This window comes from Priapulus caudatus, unplaced genomic scaffold (genome assembly GCF_000485595.1).
Source record: "Priapulus caudatus unplaced genomic scaffold, Priapulus_caudatus-5.0.1 Scaffold353, whole genome shotgun sequence".
In the NCBI taxonomy this organism is placed as follows: Eukaryota; Metazoa; Priapulida; class Priapulimorpha; order Priapulimorphida; family Priapulidae; genus Priapulus; species Priapulus caudatus.
This window is the reverse complement of record NW_014577414.1, coordinates 297,929-314,330: the sequence shown is the minus strand read 5'-3', so window position 1 is coordinate 314,330 and position 16,402 is coordinate 297,929. Positions and strand designations below refer to the sequence as shown.

At 42.2% G+C, this 16,402-nt stretch overlaps 1 protein-coding gene across 1 annotated transcript in view; it reads left to right on the top strand.

The window, feature by feature from the left end:
• Positions 1 to 3,641: 3,641 nt before the first annotated feature.
• LOC106809423 overlaps positions 3,642 to 16,402 on the top strand; it is a 48,933-nt gene continuing 36,172 nt past the window's right edge. Inside the window, exons 1-9 of the mRNA XM_014812504.1 lie at positions 3,642 to 3,724; positions 4,341 to 4,554; positions 6,035 to 6,163; positions 6,466 to 6,591; positions 7,039 to 7,155; positions 7,460 to 7,516; positions 7,791 to 7,844; positions 8,116 to 8,190; positions 8,419 to 8,597. Coding sequence (XP_014667990.1) covers positions 4,341 to 4,554; positions 6,035 to 6,163; positions 6,466 to 6,591; positions 7,039 to 7,155; positions 7,460 to 7,516; positions 7,791 to 7,844; positions 8,116 to 8,190; positions 8,419 to 8,597 — 951 coding nt within the window. The 5' untranslated portion in view covers positions 3,642 to 3,724. The remainder of the gene's footprint in view (positions 3,725 to 4,340; positions 4,555 to 6,034; positions 6,164 to 6,465; positions 6,592 to 7,038; positions 7,156 to 7,459; positions 7,517 to 7,790; positions 7,845 to 8,115; positions 8,191 to 8,418; positions 8,598 to 16,402) is intronic.

The window sequence follows — 16,402 nt, the reverse complement described above, 5'->3', positions numbered from 1 at the left end:
ATTCATGATTATTGATTGATAATCCTAACCCTAACCCTACCCTAAATTACATTAAACCACAAACTAATATATGACCATATATATATATATATATATATATATATATATATATGTTGTTATGACCATTGGAAGACCATTGGTTGACAGTTGGAAACACTCCTAATGGAGTATCACCCTAGAAAACACTTTTGAAGTAGATTTGAAGTATGAAAAAACATCATTGTGCCAGCTAGCCTACACCAGTTGGTAGGGATTGATTGTTAGTTCAGATGCAAAATATTGAAAGCAAAAGTTTATACACCATAGATTAATTGGGTACTATCACACGCGTATATAAGATAGCCGAGTCGGTTTAGAGTTAGTGTTAGGGTTAGGGATAGGGTTAATGTTTGTACTTGTGTGTGGGACCGCGGTACCCGTAGCCTCGAGACATTAAGATACGGCTGCAGCGCATGCGTAGTGTGACTGCCGTACCCGCAGTCTCGAGACATTAAGATACGGCTGCCGTACCAGTAGCCTCTGCGTAATATTTCAGGACCTAAAATAATATTAGATTGTAAACAATTTTAGGGCACAATTTATTGGTTTATACAGCACCTATATGAACTGGTACTGTGTTAGTGTTAGTGAATAGTGTTTCTGTTAGTGTTACTGTTAGTTTAATAGTAGTTATACATTGAGTCTAGCTCTAGTTACGGGCTATAGTTACTAGAGCTACATTGAGTCCTGCAATGTGTATCACTGTATGAGACTGCGTTGAGTCATGCAACTGCGCATGTCAAGCTGAAGTGGGTAAGAATAAGTAAAAAAATCATGAAATTGTCAAAATGGCTTTCCATCCACGAACAACGTAGCATTTATTTGTTGGCACAGACTACTGCTACGGCAGCCGTACTTTTGAAACCATTGTCTATAGAGTTATGGCAGTCTCTATGTACGGTATCTTCTAATCCTAACCCTAAACCTAACCCTATTAAAAGTAGGCCGTGGCTCCTAGGGCTGTAACGATACACAAGCCTCTCGATTCGATCCGGTTCTCGATATTAGCCTCTCGATTCGATCCGGTTCTCGATATTAGCCTCTCGATTCGATTCCCAAAATATTGAAATGATATCTTATTTTTTATATTTTTATTTACTTGCAATAATAAATTATTAGAAATTGCCATTGAATACTAAATGGTGAATAGACTAGAGAATCTAGAGAGTATATATATACACTGCACAGTCGCTGAGTAACATTGGTGAGTAACACCAGAGCACTAAATCAGTGATTTATATGCTCTGGTAACACTCTACAATCAGTGATTTATATGCTCTGGTAACACTCCACAGTATATAGCGTAGCGCCGCCATCTATTGGAGGGGAAAAAGTGGTATCGAAGTGGAATCGAAAATACGGGGAAAAATATTGTGGATCAGATCGAGGGAAGAGAATCTCGATCCGATTCGAATTCGGTGGATCGTTACAGCCCTAGTGGCTCCTCAACCGGTCAACCAGTCGCCAATGTTTTGTGGCTAAACGACCGATTATCCCATTTTTCGCTATTTACCCGGTCTCCCTAACGGCTAAACCTAACCCTAACCCTAAGTCTAATCCTAATTTTTTGTAGATCAACTCAGGATACTGGATATGAATACAAAACGTGCTGTGCATGCATGGTTTCCAGACAAGTAGTGCTACAATCCACAGATGGTGCATATATATCTCAAAATGGCTGGGAACTATAGATTTTCCTTGGAAAAGGCTGGCGATGCCCATGGATGTTTACAGTGAAAAGCTTTTGCATGATGAATTGTCATATCTTCCAGCATGTCGTGGGCCCACTATCAGAAACGTAGAAGGTTGATACTCCGCACAGCTGGTGAAATTCCAGAAAATGTCAATGAATCGTCAACTTCAGATGGAGATATAGAGACAGAATCTTCAGAGAACCAGTCGGATGCAGAACATCATACTTTCAGTGATACAGAGAGCAATGATCTACCTCATCCAGGGGAAGCAAGTAGAGATGATGATGATGATCCAAATAAAGATCCTGGGCCACCCACAAGTAGTGATGAGTCCAGCGATGATAGCGATAATGAAAACCTTTGCCAGAAATTAGGTCAATGGGCAGCAAATACAAACCAGACCCGTGATGCTGTAAATGAATTACTCTCTATTCTGCGTCAATCAGGACATCATCTACCGGCTGACTTTAGAACGTTAGTTCAGACACAGCGTAATTTGGATGTCTGCGAAAAATGTGGCGGTCTCTATATTTACTTGGGCTTAAAAGACATTCTACAAAAACATTTGCAATATGCTATTGACAACAGTTTTACTCTTGATGTGAATATTGATGGATTGCCTATAGCCAAAAGTTCTCAAAAACAATTTTGGCCCATCTTGGTTAAGGTTAAATCTGAAGTTAGACTTCACCCATACATTGTATCGTTGTTCAGTGGTAACAGTAAACCAGATTCATTAGATGATTATTTGGAAGATTTTGTGTTAGAAGCAGAAGAGTTGATAAGAAATGGATTTGTTCATCAGGGTGTTACTTACACAGTTACAATCCGATCTTTCATATGTGATGCACCAGCACGATCATTTATAAAAAGAGTTTTGGGACACAATTCTTACCACGGCTGTGAACGATGTGATGTAACTGGTACTTGGGAAGGACGAGTAGTATATCCTGTGATTGGAACTCTCAGAACTGATGATGGATTCTTAAATGATGAGTATCAAATTTATAGGACCGGTGACTCTCCACTTGAAAATTTAGGTATTGGCATGGTGTCCTGTTTTGTGTTAGATTATATGCATCTGGTATGCCTTGGTACTGTTAGACGATTGCTGCGTTTCCTTATCAAGGGTGATCGAGGTGTCCGAATAGCTGCATTGCACAGACTTAGGATTTCCGATCGCTTATTGTCATTCGTGCCATTTATTCCGTCGGAATTTGCCAGAAGACCAAGGCCATTATCTGTTGTGGACCGATGGAAGGCAACTGAATGCAGACAGTTTTTACTATACACAGGATTAGTTGCCTTCAAGGGTATCTTGGCACGTGATTTCTATGATCATTTCGTTATGTTGAGTGTTGCCATTTCACTTCTCTGTCAAAACAGCTCTGCAGCTCAGGTTGTCTATGCAAAAGAGTTGCTTGTGTTATTTGTAGCAAAGTGTCGTGCATTGTACAAGGATAAGTTTTTGACATACAACATTCATAATCTCTTGCATATAGCTGATGATGTGTCAAAGTTCAAATGCTCTCTGGATGATATAAGTGCTTTTGCGTTTGAGAACTATCTTGGAATGATTAAAAAATTGGTAAAAAACCATAATAACCCTCTAGTGTCAGTTGTCAGGCGACTCAAAGAAAAAGAAAAAATGAGTGCTATGGTTCAAAAGCCAAAAGACCAGCAGAGCATTATCATCAAGGCTACACCGCGAGATGGTGTACTACTTCTAAAAGATGGAACCTATGCATTCGTAAAAGCTGTGAATGGCAACAATTCATATGACTGTGATGTCGTAAGGCATACTTGCTTAACTGATTTCTATAAGCGCCCATGTGCCTCATCAAAAATGTTTGTGTATTTATGTCGGAATATTGAGAACATTGTGTATGTTCGGATGACAATTACTGCTGCAGATGTAAAATCTAAGGGAATGTGCTTACCAGCAGAGGAAGGAAAAGTGTTCTTGCCTCTTTATCATTCTGAATAACAAGGTAAATTGTTAACCCACTTGCTGAAGAAAGTGCCAGCAGCCTGTTGCATCGACCATACAACCTGTATTTATCTCATCATGGTTTATGAAAAGAATTTTAGGGTGGGAAATTCAGGATGGTTGAGTGGTTTCTTGATCTATCTTTGCTTATAATAGTTGACACTTTGTGTAAATTTTCTAACTTTTAGGTGAAAATATTTTACATTACTGCATGGATTGTCATTGATATAGGCCCTATAAGTTGGTCAGTGACAGTGGGATAAAAGATCGAAAGAATAATGAATTAGCTTGGGGTAATTATTCTGATCGAAATAATTATACCGGATACTCCAAGGAATTAGCTTGCTACAATCCATGCTTCCTGCACTTAAATTGTCAATTTATAATTTGGTGGATATGTGTATGTATATAGGCTTAAAGAAAACTAGGTCACTACGTCAAAATCTCGGCGATGGCTGCCGCACGATTTGTGTAAATCTTGTGAGCTCGATATCTTGTGAAATTCACTGGGCGACGGGGTGCAGGCGTTCCGCTTGTATATGCTCAATCATACAGTAATGTATGTACATGCATTTTTCATTAGGGCCTAAATCAGTAAATGTATTTTATTTTTTTAGATGTCTGCTGAGGAATCATTTCATTTTGCTAATGTGGTATACAAGGATGACTACAAGGAAACCAGTTCAGCTATCCCGATAAACTGGATGAAAGCAGGAATCTTATATTGGCCTCCAGCATCAACAAAAAATCCGTATTCTTTGTTGAGAAATTGTGCAGAGCCAGATGCATCGTGGGATGCATATACAATTTTAAAAGTAAAAGGTTTTTTCCGTAAGTACCATTACCATGTTATATACTGTCCTTTATTACATTTATTTCTATCTATTAACACATTGGATCGCTCCCTTAAAACACGGTTTCACATGTTAAANTTCGTGTGAACTTGCTTCCCAAAATGGTGGTTGTGGCGACCCATGACCTACTACGCTATGATTGGAGAGTGGTCTATCTTGTGCCTACGGCACTCTAGAATCTTTGGTACTGGCTGGTACTGGAATCCTCATGCTCGGATGTCGCCATCTTCTCCCTTCTTTTTTCTGCTGCTGCTGCTTATTTCGAGGTAGGTGCATATGGTCTCTCGCCTTATAGGCCTAATTATGTAACGTTGCTGCATCATTTAATCGAAGGACTGATCAGTGATGTGGTAATCTAAAACTTAATAAGAGTGATTCCATCGCAGGCCCGAAACTGAAATCATGGTGTCACTTTCCCCCGGGCGCGTGATTTTTTTTCCTAGGTTGGTCTATCAAGAATTTTAGGGTCCTAGGATATCTAATAGAAGTTAAATAAATAATTTTAGGGTGGGAAATTCAGGATGGCTGAGCGGTTTCTTGATCTATCTTTGCTTATAATAGTTGACACTTTGTGTAAATTTTCTAACTTTTAGGTGAAAATATTTTACATTACTGCATGGATTGATTTATAAGTTGGTCAGTGGGATAAAAGATCGAAAGAATAATGAATTAGCTTGGGGTAATTATTCTGGTCGAAATAATTATACCGGATATACTTCAAGGAATTAGCTTGCTACAATCCATGCTTCCTGCACTTAAATTGTCAATTTATAATTTGGTGGATATGTGTATGTATATAGGCTTACAGAAAACTAGGTCACTACGTTACTACGTCAAAATCTCGGCGATGGCTGCCGCACGATTTGTGTAAATCTTGTGAGCTCGATATCTTGTGAAATTCACTGGGTGACGGGGTACAGGCGTTCCGCTTGTATATGCTCAATCATACAGTAATGTATGTAGGGCCTACATGCATTTTTCACTAGGGCCTAAATGTATTTTATTTTTTTAGATGTCTGCTGAGGAATCATTTCATTTTGCTAATGTGGTATACAAGGATGACTACAAGGAAACCAGTTCAGCTATCCCGATAAACTGGATGAAAGCAGGAATCTTATATTGGCCTCCAGCATCAACAAAAAATCCGTATTCTTTGTTGAGAAATTGTGCAGAGCCAGATGCATCGTGGGATGCATATACAATTTTAAAAGTAAAAGGTTTTTTCCGTAAGTACCATTACCATGTTATATACTGTCCTTTATTACATTTATTTCTATCTATTAACACATTGGATCGCTCCCTTAAAACACGGTTTCACATGTTAAATATAATAAACACGTTATGGTGGAAGATGTTGATGGAATAGATTGTAATTCATAAGTGCTATAATTTTGTTTTCAGTGATGTATTCTAAAATTATTTTATGCATTAATTTAATAAATTTTGTTGGCTTTCAGGTACACGTAAGGAAGCTGAGAACGTGGAGGACTCGACGGCCACTGAGCTGGAGTTGGAAGATGAACCATCCTCCAAGCGACGCAAAATTAAACCACCATCAGATCCACAATATGAATACAATTTTGACGGTATCTTTTTTTTTTTTTCAATTGTTAAATGAAAGGAGGTAACACCATTCTGTAATGTCAAGATATTGGTATTTTCTTTTCTAGCTAATGAAAATCCATTAAAAGGCTGGCCATTGGCGTTTTTCTAGTTTGTTCAGCCTAAACTTTGATGTCATATCAGATCTCTTTCTCAAAATTATAGGCCGCCTCTCCCGCTTCAACAGAGAATAGTACATAAAATGTGATTTCAGGAGGCAACCTAGCTATGTCATGTTTCTGCATTTAAACTTGTGCATTAATTAAATCCAATATCGCCATTTCAGAAAATGAAGGAAATAGTTCAGTTGAAGAAGATGACCAGGAGAATCGGAATCATCCTAAATTCCCATCACCATCAGCATCTAGAAAACTACCGGTAACGAAGAAATCAAGACTATCTAATACCGGAGGCAGGTTTATTAAATAACTCATGAATTTTTTATTGTATACATATATATTGCTCTTGCTACTTTCAGAATTGACAGCATATTACAATGGTGCCTCGTGGAAAGTGACGTGTTATAAAGCTGTTTCAGTATAAATAATTAAGGAAGTGAAATGTTACTACAAATGTATGTTATTGCATAAAGAAACCTCAGTATTGGCAATTCACCTCTAATACGGGATCTTGAATTCGCTCCCAGCAATAGTGTTAAAGTTATTTTCTGCTGTATGAATTAACGGTACATCGTAAATTCATTTAAACTTTGATCTCTTACTCAACATTATAGGCGCATGGCCCAATTCTCCCTCTTCAACAGAGAATAATACATAAATTGTGATTTCAGGAGGCGACCTATGTCAATATTTCTGCATTTAAACTTCTGCATTAAATGAATCCGATATCGATATTTCAGAAAATGGACAAAACAGTTCAGTTGAAGATGACCATGAGAATCCAAATTATCCTGAATTCCCGTCACCACCTAGAACACTACCGGTAACGAAGACATCAAGATCATCTAATATCAGCGGTAGGCTTAGTAACATAATTAATTGAATTATGTGGGGGATTTGGCCTAATGCCCCCCCCCCATCCAGCCCTGATATCGATGTACCCCTTGGTCAGAGTGGGGTAGTGTGAAATTTACGAAGAGGAAGTGTTGGTCCCATTCCCAAAGAAATTATTAGTCATATATTTATTGTTGGAATGTATAAGACCCTTTAAGTGGACTGAGAAGCTTCCATTAAGGATGTGTGAACAAAATTCGCTGCTATATAGTGTTTTAAACGAGATTGTCGTTATTATCATTTTTTTCCAATTTTTAATTTTTTCAGGAATCAGAGAATCACCATTGAACAGTATGGTATATGACGATAACACCAGTGCCAGTGGTAGGTATAGTAATTAAAATAAATTGCTAAAAATGAATGAATTGACAGGCAAAGTTAGCAGCAAAAAATCTAGCGAAAAAGCGAGACTAAATCTAATCTATACAACATATTCCATTGCGATCAGTATTTTGTCTCGTGTAGACTTGAGAATTTCTCTGGTATAGATAGGGGCTTGAAGTTTAGACAGAAAGTCCAAGCCTTGATTCTAACCCTAACCATATGACATCATTTGGACTCCAGCATGAACTCTTATAACACTCCATTTTCTTTTCAGAAAACAGCAGTACGTGTCAACCTTCTTTTGTTTGTTCAACCCCTGTGGGAAAAAGTAAGTATATCGAATGGACTCGGTCCCTGGACCCCTAGTTGTGGTCTGGCCTGGGCATTCGTCACCTTTCCTAAATAAAAGGAAGAGTTACTGATCAAATTAATCAGTTTTGGGGGGTCAGATTTGCAGACTATATTCCAAAAACGATGTTTCAATGGTTGTAGATAATAATTTAATCATTATTCCTTTATTCCTGTATCTTAGCTGACAGACTTCTAGTTAAAGTGTAGTGTCTGCCTAGAGGTTATTAATTAAGATTGCTCCCTTTTAGCTGTACTGGAAGAACGCAACAAGGGTGGACGACCAAAAAAAGTAGAAAACTTGCAGTATCCTGTTGAGACTGCTGGTAAGGACAATTTATCACACTATGACATGGGGGGCATTTTAGACTATTTTCATAACCGATTCCAGAATTAATGTTTGGTCAATATACCACTAGCTAATAGGAAATTATCACAGAAAAATTGCAGTCTATTACACAGCTCGCTCATATTCACACAAAATCACATTTCATTTATTGCACCAATATGTTATCATTTTATAAATGTATGCTTTTGTTTATTTATTTTTTTAGCTTTTCAACGGATGGTATTGATGAAATTAGCAGACATATCGCACCGTGTAAAAAAGCTGGAACGGAAGCGTGTTGCTGCTAACAGCAATACTCTGGAAGAGTTCCAGAGAGTAGTATCTGTACAGAGTCTAAAAGACTTAGAGGCGCAGCTCGGTGATAATGAGAGGAGAAATGCATTTGTAAGTTTTTAATGTCAGGCACATTGGCCAAATTTCTGAACTTATGCAGGACAACATTTACTGGATGTGCTTAGAAAGTCTGCTTATACGACAAGTATTAACCATTACAGAGTATATGCACTATGCACTACAGTGTACGCACTATGCACTATGCACTATGCACTATGCGCTATGCACTATGCACTCTGCACTCTGCACTATGCACTATGCACTCTGCACTATGCACTACAGTGTATGCACTATGCACTATGCACTATGCAATATGTACTATGCGCTATGCACTATGCACTATGCACTATGCACTATGCACTCTCCACTATGCACTACAGTGTATGCACTATGCACGATGCAGTATGCACTATGCAATAGGCACTATGCACTATGCACTATGCACTATGCGCTATGCACTATGCACTATTCACTGCAGTGTGATTCAACCATGCAACCATGCAACCATTTACTCATGCCACCATAAATGCACCATGCACTATGCACTAGGCACGATGCACGATGCACGATGCACTATCACGATCCACTAGCACAATTGCACCAAGCACCATGCACTATCACTATTGCACTAATGACACTATGCAACCGTCACGCGTGCACCGTGCACGGCACTCAGCAACCATCCGGCATGCACAGCACCATAACCATGCTACCATGAACTAGGCCCTATGCCACCTATGCACTCTGCCACCTATCACTCTGACACTAAATGCGCTAAATGCAAACTATGCCTATTCACTAAGCACTATGCACTATCACCTGCACTATGCACTGTACATTGTAATGCACTATGCATCATGCACGGATTCCACTAAGCAATTATGCAACTATGCACTTATGCACTATGCAATAGTAGCTATGCACACAGTGTATCTACTATGCACGATCAGTATCACTATGCAAGAGCACTATTTTGCACTAATGCAGCTATGCAACCATGCACGATCACTATTCACTGTGCCTATGCCACTACATCAATGCCGTCTGCAGTGAGCACCATCACCATGCACGATTTACTATGCACCTATAATTCACGATGCACTATGCACGATGCCCGATGCACTATGCCACCTATCAGATCCACAGCACTAATGCACGATCCACTATGCACCATGCACCCATGCCACCATCAACCATGCACATGCACTACTGCATCATCAACTATGCACTATGCAAACTATGCACCGAGAATGCCCGGGCACCGGCACCATGCACCATGCAATCCATGCACTAGCCTATGCACTAGCACTATGCACTATGCACTCTGCACTACTGCACTTATGCACTATGCACTCTGCACCTAACCAGTCATGCATATGCACTTATGCACTGTGCACCAATACACTAATGCCACTTAGCACTATGCAACTATGAAACCATGCACTACTGCACAGGTACTATGAACATGCACTCTATCACCAGCACGTCATTGCACCATGCACCATCACGCATGCACCATGCAACATGCACTAACAATATTTCACATAACACTATGCCTATGCGACTATGCACTATCAACTCGCACTATGCCACTGACAAGTGTATGACACCAGTACAATCACTATGCATTGCCAAACGCACTACAACATATCACTTAGCACTCTGCATCTACAGTGTAAACGCACTATCACTATCTATGCACTATGCAATCTGCACTAATGCACTTAACTTCATTAGCACAACGCACTAAGCAACTATGCACATATGCACTAGCACTATGACCAATAGCACTATGCGCTATCACAGCCACTACACTATGCACTCTGCACAAGGCATACAGTGTAGCACCTATCACTATGCCACTATCAACTACCAAGACACTAATGCCTATGCACATATGCACTACTGCACCATGCACCATCGCACCATGCACCAGCACTAGCACTATGCAACCATGCGCACTATCAACTATGCACCAAATGCACTATGACACTAGCACTATGCACGCCAGTGCAAGACGCAACGATCCACTATGCACATAGCACCAATTCACCATCACTATGCACTATGACCATCACCTATCACTATGAATATGCACCGTGCACCGTAGCCAACCGGTGTCACCATCACCTCACAATGCACATATGCACCGTCATCGCACTAGCACCTATGCACTATGCACTATGCAACTATGCATACTGCAGCTATGCGCTAATCGCTAGCCACTATGCACTGCAGTGTATGCACCATGACACCAATGCACTATTTAACATCGCACTGTGCACTAATGCACTCGCACATGCACTATGCACCATCACGATGCAGCGATGCACGATGCACATCCACTATGCACCATGCCCCATGCACCATCACATGCACCATCACTATGCCACTATGCACCTATGCATAATGCACCGTGCACCGTGCACCATGCACCATGCACTCATCATATCACTATGCCCACCATGCACTAATGCACTATGCAACTATGCACAGCACATAATGGCACTATGCGCTATGCCTATGCACTCATGGCACATGCCCTATCACCAATGCACTGCAGTGTCATGCCCACCTGCACCAATGCAACTATTTACTATGCACTATGTCAACCAATGCACATATGCACTCTGCACCGATGCAACTAAATGCACGATGCACGACCGATGCACGATCCACTATGAACCATGCACCATGCACCATGCACTATGCACTATGCACTATACACTATGCACCATGCACTATGCACTATGCACTGTGCACCGTGCACCGTGCACCGTGCACCATGTACCATGCACCATGCACTATGCACCATGCACCATGCACCATGCACCATGCCCCGTGCACTATTCACCATGCACCATGCACCATGAATAGGCACTATGCACCTAAGCACTCTGCACTCTGCACTATGCACTATGCATTATGCACTATGCACTATGCATTATGCACTATGCACTATGCACTATGCACCATGCACTATGCACTATGTACTATGAACCATGCACTATGCACTATGCACCATGCACCATGCACCATGCACCATTCACCATGCACTATGCACCATGCACAATGCACCATGCACTATGCAGTAAGCACTATGCACTATGCACTATGCACCATGCACCATGCACCATGCACCATGCATCATGCACTAAGCACTATTCACTATGCACTATGCGCTATGCACTATGCACTATGCACACTGCACTATGCACTACAGTGTATGCACCATCTACTATACACTATGCATTATGCACAACGCACTATGCACTATGCACTATGCACTATGTGCTTTGCACTATGTGCTTTGCACTATGTGCTTTGCACTATGTGCTTTGCACTATGCACTATGCACTTTGCACTATGCACTACATGGTACGCACTATGCACTATGCACTATGCATTATGCACAACGCACTACATGGCGCATGGTGCATGGCGCATAGTACATAGTGCATGGTGCATAGTGCATAGTGCATGGTGCATGGTGCATGGTGCATGGTGCATACACTATAGTGCATAGCGCATAGTGCATAGTGCATAGTGCATAGTGCATAGTGCATAGTGCATACTTCATAGTGCATAGTGCATAGTGCATCGTGCATAATGCATACACTGTAGTGCATAGTGCATGGTGCATGGTTAATGGAGCATGGTGCATGGTACATGGTGCATGGTGCATTGTGCATTGTGCATGGTGTATGGTGCATGGTGCATGGCGCATGGCGCATAGTACATAGTGCATGGCGCATAGTGCATAGTGCATAGTGCATAGTGCATGGTGCATGGTGCATGGTGCATGGTGCATAGTGCATAGCGCATAGTGCACAGTGCATAGTGCATAGTGCATGGTGCATAGTGCTTAGTGCATGGTGCATGGTGCATGCACTGTAGTGCATAGTGCATAGTGCATAGTGCATAGTGCATAGTGCGTAGTGCATAGTGCATGGTGCATAGTGCATAGTGCATAGTGCATAGTGCACAGTGCATAGTGCATAGTGCATAGTGCATAGTGCATGGTGCATGGTGCATGGTGCATTGTGCATTGTGAATGGTGCATGGTGCATAGTGCAGAGTGCATAGTGCATCGTGCAGTGTGCATAGTGCATGGTGCATAGTGCTTAGTGCATAGTGCATGGTGCATACACTATAGTGCATAGCTCATAGTGCATAGTGCATAGTGCATGGTGCATAGTGCATACTGCATAGTGCATAGTGCATAGTGCATCGTGCATCGTGCATAATGCATACACTGTAGTGCATAGTGCATGGTGCATAGTGCATGGTGCATGGTGCATGGTGCATGGTTAATGGAGCATGGTGCATAGTGCATGGTGCATGGTGCATGGTGCATGGTGCATGGTGCATAGTGCGTAGTGCGTAGTGCATGGTGCATGGTGCATAGTGCATAGTGCATAGTGCATAATGCACAGTGCATAGTGCCTAATGCATAGTGCATAGTGCATAGTGCATAGTGCATCGTGCATAGTGCATAGTGCATGGTGCATGGTGCATGGTTAATGGAGCATGGTGCATGGTGCATGGTGCATGGCGCATGGTGCATGATGCATGGTGCATGGTGCATGGTGCATAGTGAATAGTGCATAGTGCATGGTGCATGGTGCATAGTGCATAGTGCATGGTGCATGGTGCATGGTGTATACTGCATGGTGCATGGTGCATAATGCATACACTGTAGTGCATAGTGCATAGTGCATAGTGCATAGTGCATAGTGCATAGTGCATAATGCATAGTGCATAGGGCATAGTGCATACACTGTAGTGCATAGTGCAGAGTGCATCGTGCATAGTGCATAGTGCATAGTTCATGGTGCATGGTGCATGGTGCATAGTGCATGGTGCATAGTGTATAGTGCATAGTGCATAGTGCATAGTGCATAGTGCATGCATAGTGCATAGTGCATAGTGCATAGTGCATAGTGCATAGTGCATAGTTCATAGTGCATAGTGCATAGTGCATAGTGCATAGTGTGTAGTGCGTAGTGCATAGTGCATAGTGCGTACGTAACAACAACTTTCGCGTCGTAACGTTGCAACAACTTTCGCATCGTAACGTTGCAACAACTTTCGAGTTGTAACGTTGCAACATCTTTCGCGTCGTAACGTTGCAACAACTTTCACGTCGTAACGTTGCATCAACTTTCGCATTGTAACGTTGCAACAACTTTCGCATCAGAACGTTGCAACAACTTTTGCGTCGTAACGTTGCAACAACCTTCGCGTCATAACGTTGCAACAACTTTTGCATCGTAACGTTGCAAGAACTTTCGCGTCGTAACATTGCAACAACTTTTGCGTCGTAACGTTGCAACAACTTTTGCGTCGTAACGTTGCAACAACTTTTGCGTCGTAACGTTGCAACAACTTTTGTGACATAACGTTGCAACAACTACTGCATAGTGCATAGTGCATAGTGCATCGTGCATCGTGCATAATGCATACACTGTAGTGCATAGTGCATAGTGCATAGTGCATCGTGCATAGTGCATAGTGCATAATACATAGTGCATAGGGCATAGTGCATACACTGTAGTGCATAGTGCAGAGTGCATCGTGCATAGTGCATACACTGTAGTGCATAGTGTATAGTGCATTGTGCATAGTGCATAGTGCATAGTGCATAATGCATAGTGCATAGTGCATAGTGCATAGTGCATACACTGTAGTGCAGAGTGCAGAGTGCATAGTGCATAGTGCATAGTGCATAATGCATAGCGCATAGTGCATAATGCATAGTGCATAGTGCATGGTGCATTGTGCATGGTGCATGGCGCATAGTGCACAGTGCATAGTGCATGGTGCATGGTGCATAGTGCATGGTGCATGGTGCATTGTGCATAGTGCATAGTGCAAAGCGTATAGTGCATAGTGCATAGTGCATAGTGCATAGTGCATTGTGCATAGTGCATAGTGCATAGTGCATAATGCATAGTGCATAGCGCATAGTGCACAGTGCATAGTGCATAGTGCACAATGCATAGCGCATAGTGCATAGTGCATAGTGCATGGTGCATGGTGCATGGTGCATTGTGCATGGTGCATGGTGCATAGTGCATAGTGCATAGTGCATCGTGCATAGTGCATAGTGCATGGTGCATAGTGCTTAGTGCATAGTGCATGGTGCATACACTATAGTGCATAGCGCATAGTGCATAGTGCATAGTGCATGGTGCATAGTGCATAGTGCATACTGCATAGTGCATGGTGCATGGTGCACGGTGCACGGTGCACGGTGCATAGTTCATGGTGCATTGTGCATGGTGCATGGCGCATAGTGCACAGTGCATAGTGCATGGTGCATGGTGCATGGTGCATGGTGCATAGTGCATGGTGCATGGTGTATAGTGCATGGTGCATGGTGCATGGTGCATGGTGAATGGTGCATGGTGCATGGTGTATGGTGCATGGTGCATGGCGCATGATGCATAGTGCATAGTGCATAGTGCATGGTGCATGGTGCATGGTGCATTGTGCATGGTGCATGGTGCATGGTGCATAGTGCATAGTGCATAGTGCAGAGTGCATTTAGTGGCCATAGTGAATGGTTGCATANGTGCATAGTGCATAGTGCATAGTGCATAATACATAGTGCATAGGGCATAGTGCATACACTGTAGTGCATAGTGCAGAGTGCATCGTGCATAGTGCATACACTGTAGTGCATAGTGCAGAGTGCATAGTGCATCGTGCATAGCGCATAGTGCATAGTGCATAGTGTATAGTGCATAGTGCATAATGCATAAATAGTGCATAGTGCATAGTGCATAGTGCATACACTGTAGTGCAGAGTGCAGAGTGCATAGTGCATAATGCATAGCGCATAGTGCATAGTGCATAATGCATAGTGCATTGTGCATGGTGCATGGCGCATAGTGCATAGTGCATGGTGCATAGTGCATAGTGCATATTGCATAGTGCATAGTGCATAGTGCATAGTGCATAGTGCGTTGTGCATAATGCATAGTGCATAGTGCAGATTGCATAGTGCATAGCGCATAGTGCATAGTGCGTACACTGTAGTGCATAGTGCATAGTGCATAGTGCATAGTGCATAGTGCGTTGTGCATAATGCATAGTGCATAGTACATGGTGCATGGTGCATGGTGAATGGTGCATGGTGTATGGTGCATGGTGCATGGCGCATGGTGCATAGTGCATAGTGCATGGTGCATGGTGCATGGTGCATGGTACATGGTGCATGGTGCATGGTGCATGGTGCATAGTGCATAGTGCATAGTGCATCGTGCAGAGTGCATAGTGCATGGTGCATAGTGCTTAGTGCATAGTGCATAGTGCATGGTGCATACATTGTAGTGCATAGTACATAGTGCATAGTGCATAGTACATAGTGCATAGCGCATAGTGCATGGTGCATTGTGCATAATGCATAGTGCATGGTGCATATGGCATAGTGCATAGTACATGGTGCATGGTGCATAGTGCATGGTGCATGGTGCATAGCGCATAGTGCATAGTGCATAGTGCATGGTGCATTGTGCATGGTGCATTGCGCATGGCGCATAGTGCACAGTGCATAGTGCATAGTGCATAGTGCATGGTGCATAGTGCATAGTGCATATTGCATAGTTGCATAATGCATAGTGCATAGTGCATAGTTCATGGTGCATGGTGCATGGTGTATAGTGCACGGTGCATGGTGCATGGTGAATGGTGCATGGTGTATGGTGCATGGTGCATGGTGCATGGCGCATAGTGCATAGTGCATAGTGCATAGTGCATGGTGCATGGTGTATAGTGCATGGTGCATGGTGCATGGTGAATGGTGCATGGTGTATGGTGCATGGTGTATGGTGCATGGCGCATAGTGCATA